At 43.0% G+C, this 19,363-nt stretch overlaps 2 protein-coding genes across 2 annotated transcripts; one reads left to right on the forward strand and one right to left on the reverse strand.

The window, feature by feature from the left end:
- Positions 1 to 13,906: 13,906 nt before the first annotated feature.
- LOC115746013 (small polypeptide DEVIL 13-like) lies at positions 13,907 to 14,656 on the forward strand. The gene has a single exon (XM_030681697.2). It carries the CDS (start codon positions 14,062 to 14,064, stop codon positions 14,434 to 14,436), a length of 375 nt encoding a protein of 124 aa, XP_030537557.1. The 5' UTR covers positions 13,907 to 14,061; the 3' UTR covers positions 14,437 to 14,656.
- On the reverse strand, positions 14,138 to 19,302 carry LOC115746019 (laccase-17-like). The gene is made up of 8 exons (XM_030681708.2): positions 19,138 to 19,302; positions 18,914 to 19,065; positions 18,574 to 18,818; positions 18,320 to 18,445; positions 17,226 to 18,188; positions 16,954 to 17,125; positions 14,189 to 14,193; positions 14,138 to 14,149 (listed from the first exon to the last, which is right to left on the reverse strand). Exons 1-6 carry the CDS (start codon positions 19,234 to 19,236, stop codon positions 16,995 to 16,997), a joined length of 1,716 nt encoding a protein of 571 aa, XP_030537568.1. The 5' UTR covers positions 19,237 to 19,302; the 3' UTR covers positions 14,138 to 14,149; positions 14,189 to 14,193; positions 16,954 to 16,994.
- Between the last annotated feature and the right edge of the window lie 61 nt (positions 19,303 to 19,363).

The raw sequence follows: 19,363 nt of genomic DNA on the forward strand, positions 1-19,363 counted from the left end.
AAGTGATTTCTCCAAGCGGACGATATATGTCAAGCACTACATGTTCTATTTTCTTTATTTATATAACACGAACAAACTGGTTTCACCTATTTAAATTAACTTGTTATCCGAAGAAATTAGCTCTCCCATATGATACTAGCATTAGTTGTGGAGTAATTTGGCAAGTTTGAAAGAGGTGCTTAGACAAACGGGATCCATGTGAATGATTGATTCATCTAAACGTCGATGCGAGATCTTATTAATTTAGCCCGAGCAATCAGGATTGTGTGCCTAATTCGTGCAATGAGGGGAGAAGATTAGTCGGGAATGTCACCAACCACAAATAAAAGAGAACGGACATTGCATGGTTGAGATTTTCCGCAACCTCCTTCCCCCTTGGCCTACACCTTCACCGGCCAGCACAGGCCACACCTACCAATGAACACGGACGCTTCTGACTTCAATTCCTGCGTCTCACGTTTGTGCCGGCCGAGTTACGTGTCGCCTTACCTGGTTTCACGCCTTATTTTATTCTCCTTCATCCTTAGACCTGGGAACTTTCACCAATTGTGGGGCCAGCTTTTCTAATTTTCACGAGAAACCGGAAAGAATTATATAAGAAAATAAAATGAATACCGTTTGGCCATTTTGAGCAAAACATGGGGCATCGATTGGGGGCAACTCATGACAAGTGCCGATGAAGAAAGGGGCGAGGATTGAGCTTGCGCTTCTCTTACGTAGCTGATCCCATCTGGCCCATCACTGTTTTGAGCTCCCACCGTAGTTCTAGATTAGATTGGTTTATGTAAAATGAGCGTAAACTTCATGGTGTTTCTTGTTCTATAGGGGTTGATGCATAGACACTTTGGAAGAAATTTCTGCATCTTTCTAGAGCGCCGTCTTTTGTGTCCGTTCTAAGGCTCCGTTTATTTCATGGAAAGGAGTCTCATCTTTTGTGTCCGCTCCACTGATTTCTAAGACTTCGTTTATTTCATGGTAAACAACTTCAGGGAAAATGTTGCGTTTAGTTTGCGAAAAATAAGCTAATAAAGGAAAATATTTTCTACTCATGAAAAAAAATAACTTCAAAAGTGGGGAAAATATTTTCATCTTTTTGAAAAGAGGAAAATATTTTCCCTTATCTTTCCTCTCTCCACTCCTCCACATTCACTTTCTTTTCATCATTTTTTTATTCTTCTTTTCTTTTATTTATTTTTATTTTCGAGTTTCTTTTACTTTTAAATTTTTTTCTCTTTGTTTCTTCCTTTGCTGGTTGCCCGCCACAACGATGGCCAGCAAGCTCTCGCGCCTTGCCGGCTTCAAGTAAGGCCGAGCCTCGTCAGCCTCCGGCAAGCGCCGCCCCCCCCAACCCCCAACCCCCAAATCCCGGTGAACTCGACTCTCGCTCGAGCTCACCAGATTTCGATGACCGAGCCTCGCCCCGGTCAGCCACTAGCTGAAGAAGAAAGGAAAAAAAATTCACAAAAAAAAAAGATAAAAGAAAATAATAAAATAAATCGATTTTTGTTTTAAAAAATTAAAAATAAAAATAAATTATTAAAAGGCATCTATGTTGAAAATTAATTGTCCTTACCAACCGGCGAAAAAATAATCGGTTCATTTTCAGGATTTAGCGGAAAACATAAAAAATATTTTATAGAGATGACATATATATCTCGTGAAATAAATGAAGCCTAATTGCCCTAGCTCTCAATCCTACTTTTTACCCCCCACACCACCCCCTCCTAGTATCCAAGTATTCATTTTTGAGGAAAGTGCTAACATGTACTACAGCATTAAGACAAAATGCTAATTATTCGCTTCAATTCAGTAGCAATACATCGATAAGAATTTTTGCATGCATATAATGCAGTCCAAAAGTTCGACATCTCATATTAAGCCGGACATGCCAGATATTAAATAAATGACCCGGATTCTTATATTTAGTTATAATTATTTAAGTACAGCAAGACGCTCCTTCATGTTCACGATCACGACCGCCATCACAGTTGAAGTGGTGCAGTGCAGAGAAGCCACTTAGCTCGGCGGCGGAGTCGCCCCTCGGCAACCCAAGTTGGAGTTCTCCTCCTCCCTTTGTCCGTCGGCGCCGCGCTCCGTCGTCCCGCGCGTGGGCCCCGGGGAGGCATCCGCGCCGCACACTTGAGCCCCCGCAAGTGCGCACGTGTAAAGCGCCGACCTGGGGGAACGCGGTAGGCGCGGCCGCAATCGGATACGTCAGATCTCCGGAGCGGGGATGAGGACACGGCGATGGCCCCGATCTCGCCACGTGGCCGCCCTCCTCGGGATGGCCGCCGCGCTTTGATTGCGGACGGGCGTACGTGTGAGTCGTCCAGTGGCCGGATGGCTTCGTGGGGAATGAATGAATGGGGCACGATGGATCCGATCCCCCTCCCGGTTGTCAACGGCGCACGTGGCGATCCGTGGGACGGTGGCGGTGCCTCGCGGCTTTGAAAAAAATTCCATTTCGTGATCATCGTCGGGCTTCGCCAGCAAACTTCGAAATCTTTCCTTTTTTTTTTCTTCCTCTCGGTTCAGCGTCGGCCCTGAAGTTGTCGCGCAAAGTTGGCAACCTCTTGCCGGGATTAAATTCATGTAATTTTCAAGACTTCGGGCCCGACACATCGATGAATCTTTGTCGATGATACCGAAATCTCAACTGAACATGAACTCTCAAGCGCAGAAAGTCGCATCTGCTCTTTGAAAAGACGAACGACACGTGTGAATATGGGGGTGGGGGTGACGATTTTCGATTTTGTTTTCTCTCTTTCTTATTTTTGCTTGGCTGAAGGAGACGCAGAGGAAGATATTTTGCGGGCAGAGATAGGGTCGTCAGCTTAGCCTCAGGGAAATCGTTTTTTCTATTCTTTCGGCTTCGATCAAGAAGATATTCCCGGAAGAAAATGGAACAACATGCGTCATTCAGATTCAGAGAGTTCAAGTTCCGATTTGGATCTCCGCCACCCGAGCCCCAGTGACTGCCTTGACTTTTTGCAAGAGAGTTTTCACGTATCATTGGAGAGGTCTCTTTTCGTCGGACCACGCTTTGTTTCGATTCAATCATATGTTCCTGTTACACCTCTTCAAGCGAAGCGGATAAGTACTAGGGTTCCTCACCTCAAGTTCAAATCCACTAAAGCCGGGCATGCCCTTCTTTCTTCTGCCAGACTCAATCGTATATGTCACCATCTAACTCATATTAGCAGCAATGATATGAACAAAGCCCTACAACATATTGCCTCGAGAGATTGTGATCTAAACCTCCTCCTCGATTTTCTAATTCCAAGGTCCTCTCTCGTTCGCGAGGGCGTAATTTGTTACCGCAGTTATATTTCGCGTGGTTTTGATTGATCATATGGTCACATTCTTATCTTAACGGTAACGCTTCATTGTAGTATCATGTGGGCAGCATCCGTTCGTTGTACGGGGCCAAAGCCTGGCAGGACAGCGTTATCTTCACCATGTCAGGAATGTTCAGCCCACATCGTTCGATACATCTCTACTCTAGCCACACACGAAGAAGGGGTCAGGACGATGGACACGATTCACTCCTAACCAAGAAAAATCATGAATTGGGAAAAACGCACGGCTTGGCACATGGGCCATTATAACAACTCAGAAGCACAAGAGGATGGGAAAATAGGGAAAGCCCTAGCCCTACCAAGCTTGAAGCCCAACAGGCGTCCCCAATCCAACACGAGAATAAAGTTCGGATAAAGAACAGCACCAAAGGCAACCCAGGACTTGCCGGCAGTTCGGAGGTTTACTCAGAAACGAAGGGGGTGACTGGCTTGCTGGTTACTGATTTTACCGTTTTATTAGAAAAATGTTGTCGACACAAGCAGAACTTTGGACTTTGTGATTGGGACTCAAACTTTGCAAAACAATTTGGTTATGATTTATAATGCTGCCTTGATTCGCTTAAAGATGTTAGAAGACCGTTGTGCACTCGCTTGAATGCAAAGTACAACATAACTTTTAGGAAGCAAATCGCTCTACTAATTGGATTGCTATTCTTAAAACCGATAAGCGCTTGGATGCTAGATTCTTTTCTTCAATGAGCATCTTGGAATGTAATTAATTAATTTATTCCTATCTAAATGCTAATTAATTATTTTCTAGAGAGCTACTTCGTGTTTTATTAGGCGATAGAATAGAGATAATAGATCTATGATGTTCAATTATTATATTCGATTTTTATCTCTTCTTCATATCTTTAAAAAAAAAATCTCGAGTGCCAAGAAGAAAATGTCAATCCCAAGCTTCATTTCTCGAGAACTTCGTGACTTTGTACTAGCATCACTAATCATGCGGGTCAATTATCTTTCCGATAGCACTAGAACCATATTTTCGAACTTGAGCAAGTCCTTAAAAGGTTCAAGGGGAGATAAGGGGAAGAAAATCCCCGATATGGTGGATGGATCTCCTTTGTAAGCTCTCTCTGTGGAGAAGGCAAAGATGCAGAGGGAACTCAAAGCCTGGAACGACGAGAAAATGATTTCATTGAAAACATTACCATTTCTGCCTCTGGTAATAGAGATTTTTCCATGCCACAAAAACATGTATATCGATTCAATAGAACATAGCCATTTCGTGTCCCCAATAAAACTGAATTTTCCATGCGCGCATATATATACACAACCCGTTAAGTTTGATTTCTGAAGAAGCTATATAGCTTATCAAAATTTTAGTCGAAACAAATTCAAACTGATTTGTAGCATTTGAAATTTGACTTTATTATTTTCTTTTTGGTCGTAAGGTTTCACTTAATTAGGAATTTTTTTTCCAAATAGTCTTAAACGTTTTGTTTTTTTTTAACAATGCATCAATTTTAGCTGAAAATCGCTCACGTGGCGCAACAAGTGCCGACGTGACTAATTCTAATAATATTTTTATTTTTTTACTTTTTATTTTTCTCCGGTTTTCTCTTTGCAGCGGTTGGGTGAGGGTCGCCTAGATCCGGGCATGGTTGCCTCGCCCATGCTCAATGAGGCGTCGCGGCCCTCACTAGCCGCCATCAAGAGCATCACAGCCATTGTTGCCAAAGAGAAAATCAAAGAAAAGAAAAAAAAATTAAACATTAATAAAAATTGATCATGTCAGTTATTTTTTATCAAAATTGACCGGAAGGATTAAATTGGCACAAATACAAAAGTTTAAGGATTGAATTAGCAAACTTAAAAAATTTAAAATTGAATTGATAAAAACATAAAAGATTTAGGACTTTTCGAAAAAATTTTCTCACTTTATTCTTTGGGACGGGAAAGTTACGCAGTATTTCCCCGCGGGAGGAGGATTATGGCTCATCATAGATATAATATATATATTTCATTTTCATTCTCAAAACGTTGAAGAGCAATCAAGTACACGGACCATTTTGATTGGACAGACAAACAGGAGGCCGACGTTCAAACCGCAAGGGAGGGCAGGTCTTTTCCCGCTCTCCCGTATTCGGCCTCCCCCAGTCGCCACGTGTCCCCCCACGTCGCTCCGGGGCCCGACACGTCAGCCCCACCACCTGCTTAGCTGTCACCTTATCCACCACGACCTCGAACGGGAACCCTCCACCAACTTCCAGAACACGCCACGGCACAGACACGACGCCCCCCCTTTAAAACTTCTACACTACTCTTCTCACGAATTCCTTAAAAAACTCCCACAAGCTCACCTCGGTTTCTCAGAAACGCAACGCGTATTCATAGCCCAATCTCTCGCGTTACTTCGCTTGAGATCCTGAGTTTCATTTTTTTTTCCCTTCCTCATTTTCTTGGGTCGTGTTGTCGTCTCGCTCTGGTTGATTAATTAACCCAAAAGAGAAGATGGGGTGCGAGGATGAGATGCTGTGTGAGGAGGCGATGATGATGGTGATGGAGGAAGAGGGTTGCGCGACGCCGACGCGTGGCGAGTTCAGGATACCGGCGGCCTCGGCACCGCCTCCGCCGCCGAAGAAGAAGCCGGTGTGCGGCGGCAAGAAGAGGGGCCCTCCCAAGAAGGGATTTTTCCAGCCTCCGGAAGATCTCGAGCTTCTCTTCGCCGCTGGGAAGCGGCGAGCTTGGTCTTGAAGGATATATACGATAGGAACGAATGCCGGCCTGTCGATGTTTTTTGGTCGCCTGTTGGCTCTACTGTTGTCCAGAGGGCGAGAAGAAAGAGTTTTGGTTTGTTTTAATGCTTATATTGTAACTAGTCAGGGTGCGGCTTCATTTTGTAAATTCTGCTTATCGATGATGGCCCTTCGTGTTCGACTGGTGCACTTGACATGCTTGCATTTTGATTGAATAAGGTTTAATCGGTTGTTCGAGAAAAAAACCAATTGATTTTGTAGCAACTGAGGTCCATCTATAGCTATTTTCGCTATCCATTAAACATTTCAACAGTCGATTTCATGCTTTGCATAACAAAATTCTCTTCTCAAATTGTTTTTCTTTAGAAAGATTGATTCTCACATTATCTCTCACGTAGTAATTAATCCCATTTCTAAGTTTTTGGAAAGATTCCTTCGCACGTTATCTCTCACTTAAGACTGATGTAAATATTCTAAAAATATTGACAAATTTTGGAACATCAGCTCAAATTGTGTTACAAATTTCAATGTTTCATGTTTTTACCATTTCTCGACTTTGTAGCTTTTGGGAAAGTTGCTTAAAAGAAAAAAGAAACACTTTTGCCCTAGTGTTTTTTCCAATATGCAAAGAGATTTGCGTGTTTTCTATTGATGGTAGGCTATCTGCTGGTGATGGCAAGTGTGGCTCACATCACGTCACAAATCTCTATGAGCGGATTAGTCCGTGATTATTACCGTGCTTCAATTCTGCGACTTGGGTGTTCAATGTAGAGAGTACACGATCGTCAAATCAATGTACGGAAAGTACCCGGCGATCTTGTCCGACTGTTTAGCAGTGAGTTTTGGTTTTAAACCTTTCATTTCGCAGATTTCCAGACTTAGCAGAATTTGGCTCAAATGCTTGTAAAATCAGAACTTTGCCTCTGCGAAGGTTTAGTTTGAACCTCTTCACACTTAACTAACGTCATTAAACAGTTGTACTTAGGCTGTTTAATCATCGAAATCTTTCAGAGTTACTTCCCAACAATCATGAGAGACTCTGGGGTTATCTTTGCTCCGATCAAACTTGATGGCACAAGGCAAGGCTAGGCGTCTCCCACTCGAAACCCTAATTTTATAATCCTTTCTTCGTGCGAAACGACGAAAGCTACCGAAAGATATGAACTCGCATTTCCAATGCAGGCGCGTCTTTTTTCAACAGGTAGTACTAGTGGGGCAATTAAATAGCTTATTAAACACGTGATTAGTGCGGGTTTGTCTAATCCCACTTACACGTCTAGATCTTGATCGTGCGGCCTTTCTGGTGTAGAAAAGCAGAGGGAAAGCAAGGGTGAGATTAGCAAACTCACTGTGTAGTAGCGATCGGAAATTATGCCAAGTATGAAGACGTCTCACTCCCCCGGGGCGGGATATTTAGGACTGTGATAATTACTTTTTCGTTCAGTACAAAAATGGAATTAGCCAATGCTTCACAATGGACGGGACGAGAGTTTAAATTCAGGGCAAACCTGTTGAACCATGCATTTTGGGCTGCCTCTGGCAAGTCACGTCATTTGGAAAAAATATATATAAAAAAAAAATAGTACTAAAATGAGTGCCGTATGAAACTTTTATTACTTTTGATGTTCTTATGCCTTATGTTATATAATGATACAATATCTTTATTGAGTCTGGTACAAATCCTTGGCAGCTTATTAAATATGACTCCTTTCCAAATTTTGGAAAGGAGACATAATTGAAAATTGGAAGAGTTAAGACAAGAATCTCAAAACTCTAATGGATTATAATTTTGTTTTTTTTTTCATTTTTAACAAGTCATCAGTTTGTTTTTTTTTTTTTTTTTTTGTCGAAAACGAGGCATCAGTTTTTTTTTTTTGGACAATACAACAAGGCATCAGTTGAATGGCGTAAAATTTGTCAAAGTAAAGTTAGAATTGCACGTCACCATTATATAGCCAATTCACAGATAGTTCTTCTTCTTCTGAATTTGACGTTTCTTGGAAGGAAATTCTGCTTAACTCTTTTATTCCGATAACCCATTGCAAATTTTTAGAGATTAGATAGATCCGGAAAGCGAAGATACGTGATGCTGCCAAACGAAACTCTTTCTTACATTTATATTTCTATTAGGGGATTAAAATTGCATCTTATACTCCGTTTATTTTCCGACAAATGAATCATTTGAAAAATATTTTTTGTAAATAGAATCGCTTGTATCACTTGAAATAATTAGCTAATACGACTCCGGCCACTACTTTCATCGCCGTAGCCTCTTCTACCGAACATCTCTCTCTCTCTCTCTCTCTCTCTGGGATCACGAACTGCGAGTGAAGCACACGGGGCTCAAGCGACGACCGGTATAAAGGTCGCTTAAGCATCATGAGTTACTCCACGTTCGACTACATAGAGACAGACAGATACGACCGGTGGTAACGAGGACGATAACAGACCGGATGACCAGCACTTTGAATAGTTATTAAACGTGTATAGATGAGGGGGTTACATGATGAAGAGAGAGTCATGTCTATGTTTAAAATTTATTTTCCTGCAATGGTAACAGTGGGATATCTAAAAAGAGAGAAAAAATTCACTTGGAACTTAAATTCGTACAAATAAAGATTCATGAACCCATAACGGGCTTTTTAACCTGCCGTTTCCTCTCGAGAGAATGATTATAAATTTAACATTATTCTAGTTCGTTCATGATTCCACAATCGCACGCTTTTCGTACACCTAAAGATCCGAATTCGGAATCAATTTTTACCGAAATCGAGCCTAACACATGAAGACAGAAAAATTGAAAACGTGTAGGCCTTCATCCCATTACGTGCATGTTCAATTTCAGTCTCGGTACAACCACCAAGACTTAGCTGATAGTTGACAGCAGCGTCTATCCTCCCCTCCTATGCTTTGTCATCAAGTCACGTTGACGTAGGCCTGTCAAATGATAAATCAAATCGAAAATAATCCAATTCAAATAGACTTAATTAACTCATTTTGACCTATTTTCATATATATATATATATATATATATTTATCCGATCAAACACATATCTAATATGATGCATATTCCTAACACATCTTCATATTTAACCTAATTTAAAAAAACTCGTACTCAAATTGAAGTAAACTCGTACCCAAACTGAAGTAAGGATGTCAAGCGAGTGAGCTCGAGTGAAGGCGAGAGAGAATGAAGATAGAATTGTAAATGTGAACTGAGTCTAAGTGAGTTGTGAACACATTTACGACCTATTTAACACATGTATTATGTTTACATTTATTCATCATTCGTTCATCCAATATTGCTATTCTATCTAATAACCAGCCTATCATATGTGGGGGTAGAAATGAACTCATGATCTATTTTGACGTGTCCACGCTGATGCTCACGAACATATCGAAATGTAGCTACTTCAGCTTCGCGAGCCTACAAGGTGATAACAGGATCTACTTTGTAATCTTGTTAACGTCGTTTTCTTCTGGAGGAAGAAGATGGAGAAGCTACTGTTTTCTGAGCACATGTTAGCACGCGGACCGTCAAGAATGCGGGGTGCTTCTTTAACGCACGTGGGCGTGTAGTACTTCCTCGAACGCAGACCAGTTGAAATAGTCCGCTGAACGATCCACATCTGATGAGGTATATACTTCGTTATTGACACATACGTGATGTGATGGACTAGCGATGCGAGGGGAGTATTGGCGAGAATCGCGATAAATTTTTGTATGTATTACTTAAATATTAATTCACGCATGTATATAATAATTTAATTAAGTTTCGAAAATAATTGGCATACATCTCGCAAAAAAATATTTTTATTAAGGAAATATTCGGTGCTAGCAAAGGATTGTGTTGTTAACGCAACTTATTTTACAGTTAATATCACGAAAAAAAATTCGAATTGATACGCCGGTGATAAATTTGACCAAAATTAATTTTTAGGTCACCAAAAATCATAAACCGGTATATACGTGTCACATTTATCCTTCGTTAACTTCCATCAAATTTTACCATGTAATTACTAAGTTTGATAACATATGGGAATAGCTTAGTTGACTTAGCAAGTACAAAGGTAAATATATCTATCCACATGTGCTATTGACGACGGAAGGGTAATAGCCTTTCTATCATAAAGTCCACGATCAGTAGAAGGTTTGCTTAGATATAACTTGAAATTTATTTGTTTATCTCTCGAATTTTCACGTGGATTCGTTAGGTCAACTCAGTTATTGTCATATATCATCCAACTCGACGGAGGGTAACGGAGGGTTAATGTGTCGTGCATATATCAATTTCGATTTTTTATTTTTATAGGTGTAGCAGTTTGTGGACTTAGTGACACAAATATTATTCTAGGGTAAATTTATTGCAATACCTATTTGTAATTTATGGTGGTAAGAATTCATCATTTTACACAATTTTAACATTGTGGGGACATAAAAAGAAGGAAAATTTTCAATTAAGAGCTCAAAGTGCTCTCATTTTTTCAAATAATGGCATAAAGTAAATATTGTTTCAAATAATGACTTGAAACGAGTTCATTATTTCAAATAAGGATATGAAGTGGCTATGATTGTTTCGAACGAGGGCCTGAGCTCGCCGGCTGGCTAAATATTCCGATCGATTAAGAGTATTTTCGTAAAAATACAATTTAAACTTATTTTTTAGTTAAATTAAATTAAAAGAATAAAAAACCAAATAAAAGAAAGAAGAAGAACACATGCGAAAGAAGAAGAGAATACAAGCGGGAGGCCCTCCCGCCTGTTGCCACCGCCTCATAACTAGTGGGGCATTGGGCATTGTCGGCGGGGTCGCCAATGCCTCGACGACGGCTGGCGACCCTGCCGATCCTCGGCAAGGCACCAACATATCTCTTTCATTCGACCTTTTCACCTTGTTGTTTGAAGAAGAGGGAAAATATGAGTGCTTTCCTGTAGATGGTCATCGCCATCATCAAATTGAGGGAAATATGGGTCATGGTTGTCCCTTTCTCTAACAAATTCGTAGTGGTTTTGGTTCATCGCCCATATGACGTCGTCATCATTGGGAACAAGAATTATCACGATCGCTCACATTCGCACCGCGTTCTTCATCACCCTTTCGTATCCATTTTATTATGAATAATCCTTGGATTGGAGACCTGATCAGGTTGAACCATGAGCCGAAATTCAGCTATGACTCCGGCGGGTGAGGCTGTCGCGACCCTCGCCCAAGCGAGGGCCGACCACACTTGAGCAAGGGGAGCCCTCGCCAAATTCAGGTGAGGTCGACGAGGGTTTGGGCGAGGACACCAGCTACTAACGAGCCCCTGTTGATCCCACCACCACCACCCCCAACCCTCCCCCCCCCTCCCTTCCGAGGATTTGGGCAACGGCTAGCGGGCCCTTGCCTCTAGTCGACGAGGTCGGTGCCCAATGGCGGTGGGAGTGGCCCCTGTGTGTTCTTCTTATTTCTGCGTTCGCCATCTTTTTTTTGGTTGCATTTAGTTTTTTTAACATTTAAAAAAAACATAAAAACGATTAAAAAACAAAGAAAAAATAAATAAATGACGAAAACACCCCTAATCGATTGGCGAGCAAAGCCCTTTTTTGAGACCGATATTCACACTTCAGGCACTTCTTTGAAATAAAGACGGCACTTCATGCCCTTATTTAAAACAAAGTCAATTTTAGACTCTTATTTGAAAAAAAAAAAAATAATGACACTCCATGTCATTATTTGAAATTTTTCCTAAAAAGAATGAAAAACATTTAAAAGAGAATCCTTCAATGACAACAGCTACCGCTCACGGAAGAGAAAGTATCGGTATTAAGAAACTTCTTGGGGTTAGCAGTGAAAGAAAGAGCCCGGTATTCACCTCCTAGTGAAAGGGCCAGTTTTTCGAGGGAAAAAAAGAAAAGGAAGAAGAAGAAAGGGCTAGTTTGACTAAATAGCCAGTCCCCGACGACGAGCGGCCGAATACGTCTGCTCGTGCGCGAATCCAGTAAACAACTGGAGGGGTTGAACTGAACTGAACTGTGTAGCGCAAGATTCGGCACCTCATCGAGATGCTCTTGTCCTTGTGCAGCCGTAGCCGTCGGGAATGCTAAGGTTGTTTGTACTAGTTGTGAACGCATGTGGTGCCTTTTTTGACCGGTCAAATCCATGCTCATCGAACTTAATAGAACAAATTCAAAAATTTCGAATTTTTCCTTTTCGTCTTTGTCGTGAGTTGGGACTTCCAGCGAACCTATGTACGAATCAACTAATCCGAGATAAAATAGGTAACCTCTTTCAATTTGGTCGAGTGCGCGCGTCTTTCTTCATGCTTAAGGCCTTTTTCCGTTTTGTTCTCATAACCACGAGCCTATATGGAATCTCACTACTGTGTTCTAGGACTTTGTTCCGCAAATTCAAAACGTGTCTCCCAAATTTTGAATGTGACACTAGCACGCGTTGTGAATGTCCTCTCATGTTTTGGACGCAATTGGTATCAAAATCTAGTAACAGTTTGGTATTCATGCCGACCATTTCACGTCGAGTGTTCGACCATGATCTCCACCACTCGTGTATTTTAGAAACAGCATTTGACAAGAAAATAACCTATTTTCATAGCTTTCTCGTACTTCTATCCGGTTTCGGGTCATGCTAACCACTTCTTCCACGTGTGTGGCTGCCGCATGTGCCAAAGTGTATGCTAATCATTTATGCCATGTGTCTACCAACCAAATGTGCGAAATGTTCGCCACCTGCTCATGCCATGTGTATGTCAGCCGCTCTGAACGTACCAATCTTCATTGCCCTCTTTGATATTAGCCATTCATGCCAAACATGTCGAATTTTGGTGCCAACATCGGCTAATGCCAGTTCGCATACATGAATCCTCTCGGTGGCCAAACCTGCACTAATCACAATTTGGTCGTCATAATTTGCATGATATTTTACAGTTGCAATGCCAATATCTTGCTTAATATGGTCGATTTCTCACGAAATCAGTGTCTTCTCTCAAAATGGTCAACATCTATTTTGCCAATTTTTAGGTTGCCGACATTTCAATTAAAATGAAAAAGAAACCCAAAAATCTAATGATAAATGGCGATGGGTGCTCTTAAGGCAGTCCAAAATCCTTGTAGATTGAATCTATCGATAAGCGATCCGATACAAAAAGAGTGTACTTCAAATTGAACATTGCAAAGGAAGATGCCCTTTTCTGCTAGCATTCTTCCTACTATTTGAACACTTCTCAAAGAAAGCAGATAGGAATCAACCAAAAGTTTATTCCCAAAATGCCCCTCCTATCCACCCTTATTATCAATTTTTTTTTTTTTTTGCTAGCATGACAGTATAACAATAAAATGCTAGGCATAAAATCAAATATGGGTCTCGCCATGATTACTAATTTTTTTTTATCATTCATAATATCAATAGTTGATATTGCACCGTTATACTATTACATCAGTTTTTCAAATCTTTTTTTTTTTGTTTTTTTTTTTGCCTTTTTGAAAAGTTAAATTTAATACCATCATCTCTCATCGATCTCTTATTTTTTATAATGCCTTCCCTTAAAGATCCAAAATCCGAACACCATAATCGACCTCAAATCTAGCTGCATTAAAAAAATAAATGCATCTAGGGTTACCACACTAAGTATACACATCAAACTCATTCCTGCTGGGATTTGGCCGTTCCTTGACGACCTCTGTCTTGCTGAAAAAAGGACTGAAGGTGTACTGTCGCTGTAAAAATCGATTTTTGACCGTTTTCCTACAATGATTGTCGTATAAAACAATCCGTTCGTATCGGTCTTCGAATGCCGATCGCGAAGTTTGTTCTTTTATCTACAGATCAAGCGATCGTTTGCATCTTATTGAAGTCATTTGAAGAGGCATCGCTCCTTAAGAACACCCCTGCTCGCTCACACACACACACACACACACTCTCTCTCTCTCTCTCTCTCTCTCTCTCTCTCTCTCTCTCTCTCTACCTCTACCTCTTCGCTTCAGACACTCATTGGAGCTTGAGCATGGACGAAACGTGGAACAAGATGTCGAAGAAGGAAGCAGGCGCTTCATCGTCTTCATCTTCGAAGCCTCGTCTTCTGAGAAGTTTCTCTCAGAAGATCACCTCCTCCTCTAAATCTTCGCTCCCACGAAGCCTCTCCCTCAAGAACACTGCATCCTCCTCCAACAATAACAACAGCAGCAGCAGCTCGTCTCTCACGAGAAGCTCCTCCTCCAAGAGCGCGAGCGCGAGCGCTCTAGGGAGGAACCCGTCGCAGAAGGGAGGGTCGAACCTGACCCGCAAGTACAGCAACCTCGCCAAGGAGCAGAAGGCCCGGTTCTACATCATGCGCCGGTGCGTCGCCATGCTCGTCTGCTGGCACAAGCACGGCGACTGATCTATCCGAAGAGCACCCGGCATTCGGTCTAGTTTAGGATCCGGCAATGGAGAAGGCTAAATTCGATTGGTCCGCTGCGATCTCGTCACGTAAGTACGTAGAGAGATCAAGAGAATGCGAATTACGATACGTATAGGTAGGTAAATGTAATGTCGTCCTCTTTGGGTTACGCATCTGGGGTCAGGGTTTGGAGGATATTGACGAAATCAGCAATCTCTCTCTCCTTCTCTCTCTCTATCTCTTTCTCTCTCTCGCTCTCGCTCGCTCGCCCATGTGAAATCATTGAGCTGTGAGTTTCAGAGATGGTCGGAGCTGGTCGGTGCGTACAACATGTTATCTCTTCCACTGTTTGTGTTTTCTTGCTCTTCCTTTTCCTTTTCCTTTCCCCTTTTGTTTTCTTTCTCATATTCAATGGCGGAAATCCGAGGGAAGAGAGAGAGTAGATTCCTCTTCCAGATATTGGAACTACCACTGTAAAGAGAGACAATTTTTCACATTGGGAAGATGTAGAAGACGACTGATGAGGGGATTGTGCAGCAACATTCAATAACGCATCGACTGCGTCATGCGGGGCGAGCGCACGATGGGTCGAGTCGAGTTAAGATAGGTCGACAAAGTTTCTTCGAACATAGACATTATTTACTTCAGTTGTACATTTGCTGCATTATTGGTACAACTCGAATAGAATGATTCCATCTTTCTTATTGTATTTAATTTTTGTTTGGGAGGATAAGGGGCTGGGGTACTGCTACCGTGCGCGTTTCTAAGGCATTGATATTAGTCTCTCATGGGGAGTACAAGAGAAACAAAGGATGGCATCGCCGAAGTAAACGACGCGTCGTTTTCATGTGCGACGTAGGCCCCCACCAAGATGACTTCCTGTTGTGGTCCACCCTTTTGAGTTCCTGGACAGGGACGAGTCGGGAATTCACAAAACGGATTCTTTATTTTTTTTATTTATTTATTTTCGGGCGGAGATTTATGTGACATTTATTTTGTCGTTTAAAAGATTTTTTTTTTTTTAAATAAAAGGAAGTCCTAAAGCGGATGAAGTTGTATGCATTATTACAACTTAAATGTACCAACATTACGTGCTTAGTTTGTTAGTCACTTTCTATTAGCTAGTAAAAAGTCGTGCTAGTTTGACCAAAGTGAAAGTAGCCCAAATATGAAGTTGCTAAATGCTGATCGAGCAAAAGTTCATGAAGTCACTAAATGAAATGCTGATGCATTTTTTTTTTGGGCCAAATAGATCCATTCTCATTTTTAGGATCCGGCCCGCTTGATTGGTGCCGAGCCCAGCCTGATTCTGGCTCAGTCCGGTCTGAACATGTTCGCTTAAGATTTTGGTTTGGAAACCTTGCAATCTATATAGTACCGACACGACACGATACGACGCGACACGTGGACACGTGATTTTTTATAAAAATGATGAATTATCAATTTTATGATTATTTTAATTAAATTAATTTGATTCAAATTAATAAATAATCAACAAAAAAAATTAAAACGAATTTACGGTAAAATTTGAGTATTGTTCAGCCCAACAAAAACTTTGACCAAAAAAAAAAAAAAAAGCCCAACAAACACCCTATTAACCCTCAGAGTCACCTCTCCACTCCTCATAGGCCCATCCCCTTTCTTTCTTCACTTCATCCTCAACCCCACGATCTCTCTCCGTCCTCCTCTTCGGCCATGAGCACCAACCCCCTCTCCCTCAATTCCCGCCTCTGCGCCGGCATCTTCCTCCTCTCCTTCTTCCCCGCGGTGGCCGGGATCGCCGGCCTAGCTGGCTACAACTTTGCCGTCGCGGACATGGAGCACCGACCCCGCGATGCCCTCCACTGTCTCCACGCCAGAGCCAAATCCCGGGGTAACGATGGAACCCATCCTCGATCTCCGTCGATCCTCCAACCCTTTTTTGATTTCAATTTTCTCCCTCGAATTTGGTCATTCGAGTCCCACACGTCCCTTTTGTCGATTTTCTACGTCGAATTTCCCAATGGCCCCGGACAAGCGAGTCCCGGCGTGTCCATTTTGTTGACTTCCGACACGCGCAAAATGGCTTCGAAAGTGCAACATAGCGTGCGACCCCAATAATTTTTGGTGGGTTTGGCTTGCAGTTGTTGGACGTTGGGAATAATATATATATATAGAGAGAGAGAGAGAGAGAGAGAGAGAGAGAGAGAGAGAGAGAGAGAGAGATGAAGAGTAATATTATTGCTGAGGCTCTAACCAAAACATCGACACAATCCAGTGCTAAATACAATACTCCCTCAAAGCTACATTTCACTCTATCCCGTGGTAATGGAAACTGGAAAGGAACACGAATTCATCGGACCCCTCGGAGGAAAACAGACAAAAAAGAAGAAAGCAAAGAGATACAGACAGACATGTATTCCTCTATTGCTGAAGTTGGCCTTGGACACAGAGCAGGAACAGTGACAATAATAAGTTAGGGAAGCGCAGGATGAAAAGTGTACGAAGAAATAGGGGGGTCAAAGTAAAACCGACAACAGCCGATGGCGATGGCGGGGGGAAGAAGGGTCAACGGAGAGTCAACACATTGGGAGATCGGACGGCGGGGGAGGGAGCTTCTGGTTGGGGAGCTTCCCGTCCAGCACGATCCACATCATCTTCAAGCCCCAGCTCAGATGGACCTCGAAGTGACAGTGCATGAACCAAGCACCTGTTTTTCACATTCAAATGAGCGGATTCATGTGAATACAATTTGGATATGAACGAGTACGTGGCATTATTCATGTTATAAGAATTCTCGTGACACAAACCTGGGTTATCGGCCAGGAAACGGATAGCCACCCAACCGCCCGACGGCACGCCGACGGTGTTCCTCTCCACGGGGTCGACCAGATTGAACTTGGCCGGGTCCTTACTCTGGTTGAAGTTCCCGAATCCCTGCCCGACGACGAAGAAGTTGTGCCCGTGCAGATGAAGAGGGTGGCTCTCCGCGCCGAAAATGCTCGTGCCTTGCATCACAAGCTCCACGCTCGTGTTGTATGGCAGCACCACCGCCTTAGTCCCGTTGCTGACAAACGTGTTGTTCGGCGGCGTTCCGGTGTAGTTGAACGGCATTAAGGGGGTGGCCGGGAAGTCGGTGGTGAAAACGCCATTGGATTTTCTGAAGAAGTAAGACTGCAGGATCGCGGTCGTAGGGAGGGTGAAAGAGACATTGTTCAGCGACGCCTGAAATTTGGTCCCGTTGGGTCCTTGGCAAGTTTGGTTCTTTGGGCAGGGGCTGCTCCCAAGGCCGATCGTGAAGAAAAACCTCTTTTGGACGGTCAGGGGAACTTGGGCTGGGTATTGCTGGCTATTCAAATGGCGGAACATTTGGCTGAAGTTGGCGACGACGTTGGTCGCGTTCATTGCCGGTAGCATCGGTAAAGATAGGGTAAGGTTCTTGGGAATGGTGTTATTCCGAGAGGACTCGACGTACTCGAGGAATCCGGCCACGGTTGTATTGTCGAAAGTGCCCTGACCCGTGAAGTAGGGCCGGGCTGCCATAAGGTACGTGCCCTTGTGAGGGTTCAGCTTAGCCTTGAGGAGGATGTTGGTGGTCTGGCCCGGGCCGATGACCAGGATGTCGGTCTTGAAGGGCTTGACGTAGACTGCATCGGCTTCGACAACAGTGAACGAATGGTTGGCTATGCGGAAGAAGAGCTCGTCATTGAGGGCAGCGTTGATCAGACGGAGGAGATACGTCTTCCCCGGCTTCACCTTCAGCTTGAACGTATCTGCATGCGTGCATGCAAATAAAACAATCGATTTTCATCAAATTTAGCAACTACGTTGTAGGGATACTCTATTCTTTCCACCTGATAAATTAATGGACTTGTTTAACAGAGTTTCTTATGATTGCCATTGCCTGATGAGCAGTTGTACAGCGGGCCGGGCTTTCCGTTGATAGTGTAAGCTTCGGAGACGTTTGGGCCGCCTCCGGTCTGGAGCGCCTGGCTGATGATGGCCTCTGTGTCGGCATTAAACCACTCTCCTGCAATTTGTATTCCCCCGGAAAAGTGTTCAATGTCATTATTTGGTGTTTATCAAATCAATTCATGCGTTCACTGAACAAAATTCTCCTGATTTTGAAGAATTAAGCGCTCGATATGGTTTATTTACCAAAGAGGATCGGGACTTCCTTGTGGGGTTTAGCAAAGGGATAAGGAACGCCGCGCTTCGGGAGGATGATCAGCGGTCCGTAGACAGTCGCTCTGAGCCAGGAGATGTGAGCATGCCAAAAGAAGGTGCCCCTTTGGCCTGTGATTGTGAAGTTGTAAACGTAACTCCGGTTGGTCTGAATCGGACACTGCGTAATGTAGGACGGCCCGTCCGCCCATCCGCTTTGGAGTTGTCTTATCCCGTGCCTGTGCTCGTCAATTTGCTAATCAAATTTAACGTCTCTGTCCCGAGAGTTTCTAATCATATATATGTTAGAAGTGATTATTCGTCTCCTAATTACCAGTGGATGCTGATGTTGTTGCGAACATGGTTGACCACCTTGATCAGTACCTGGTCCCCCTCTCTGGCAACGACGCGAGGCCCCGGGAACTTCCCGTTCACGGTCACCATGCTCTTCGTGTGGCACAACCTGGTCACGTTCTTCATCTCTAGCTGCACCAAATCAAGAGAATCATCATGTACTAACGAACTCACAGGCGAAGAATGTGAACACATGCGACGTACATTGAACGTGTAGTGCCTCGTAATGCCTGCATGGGCAACCTCAGGAAGAAAGCAGCTCATCGCTGCAAGAAGAAGAGCCAAGAGAAATGCAGAACTCATGTTTAGGAAACTCAAATTCGCTCTCGAGTTAGGCTCTGTCGTCGGCGGCTTCTGAGAGGCAACAGGGTGTTCTTATGTATATATAGGAGGAGAGAGAGAGAGAGAGAGAGAGAGAGGGGGGGGGTGT

The sequence above is a fragment of the Rhodamnia argentea genome, chromosome 6 (genome assembly GCF_020921035.1).
Source record: "Rhodamnia argentea isolate NSW1041297 chromosome 6, ASM2092103v1, whole genome shotgun sequence".
Lineage (NCBI taxonomy): Eukaryota > Viridiplantae > Streptophyta > Magnoliopsida > Myrtales > Myrtaceae > Rhodamnia > Rhodamnia argentea.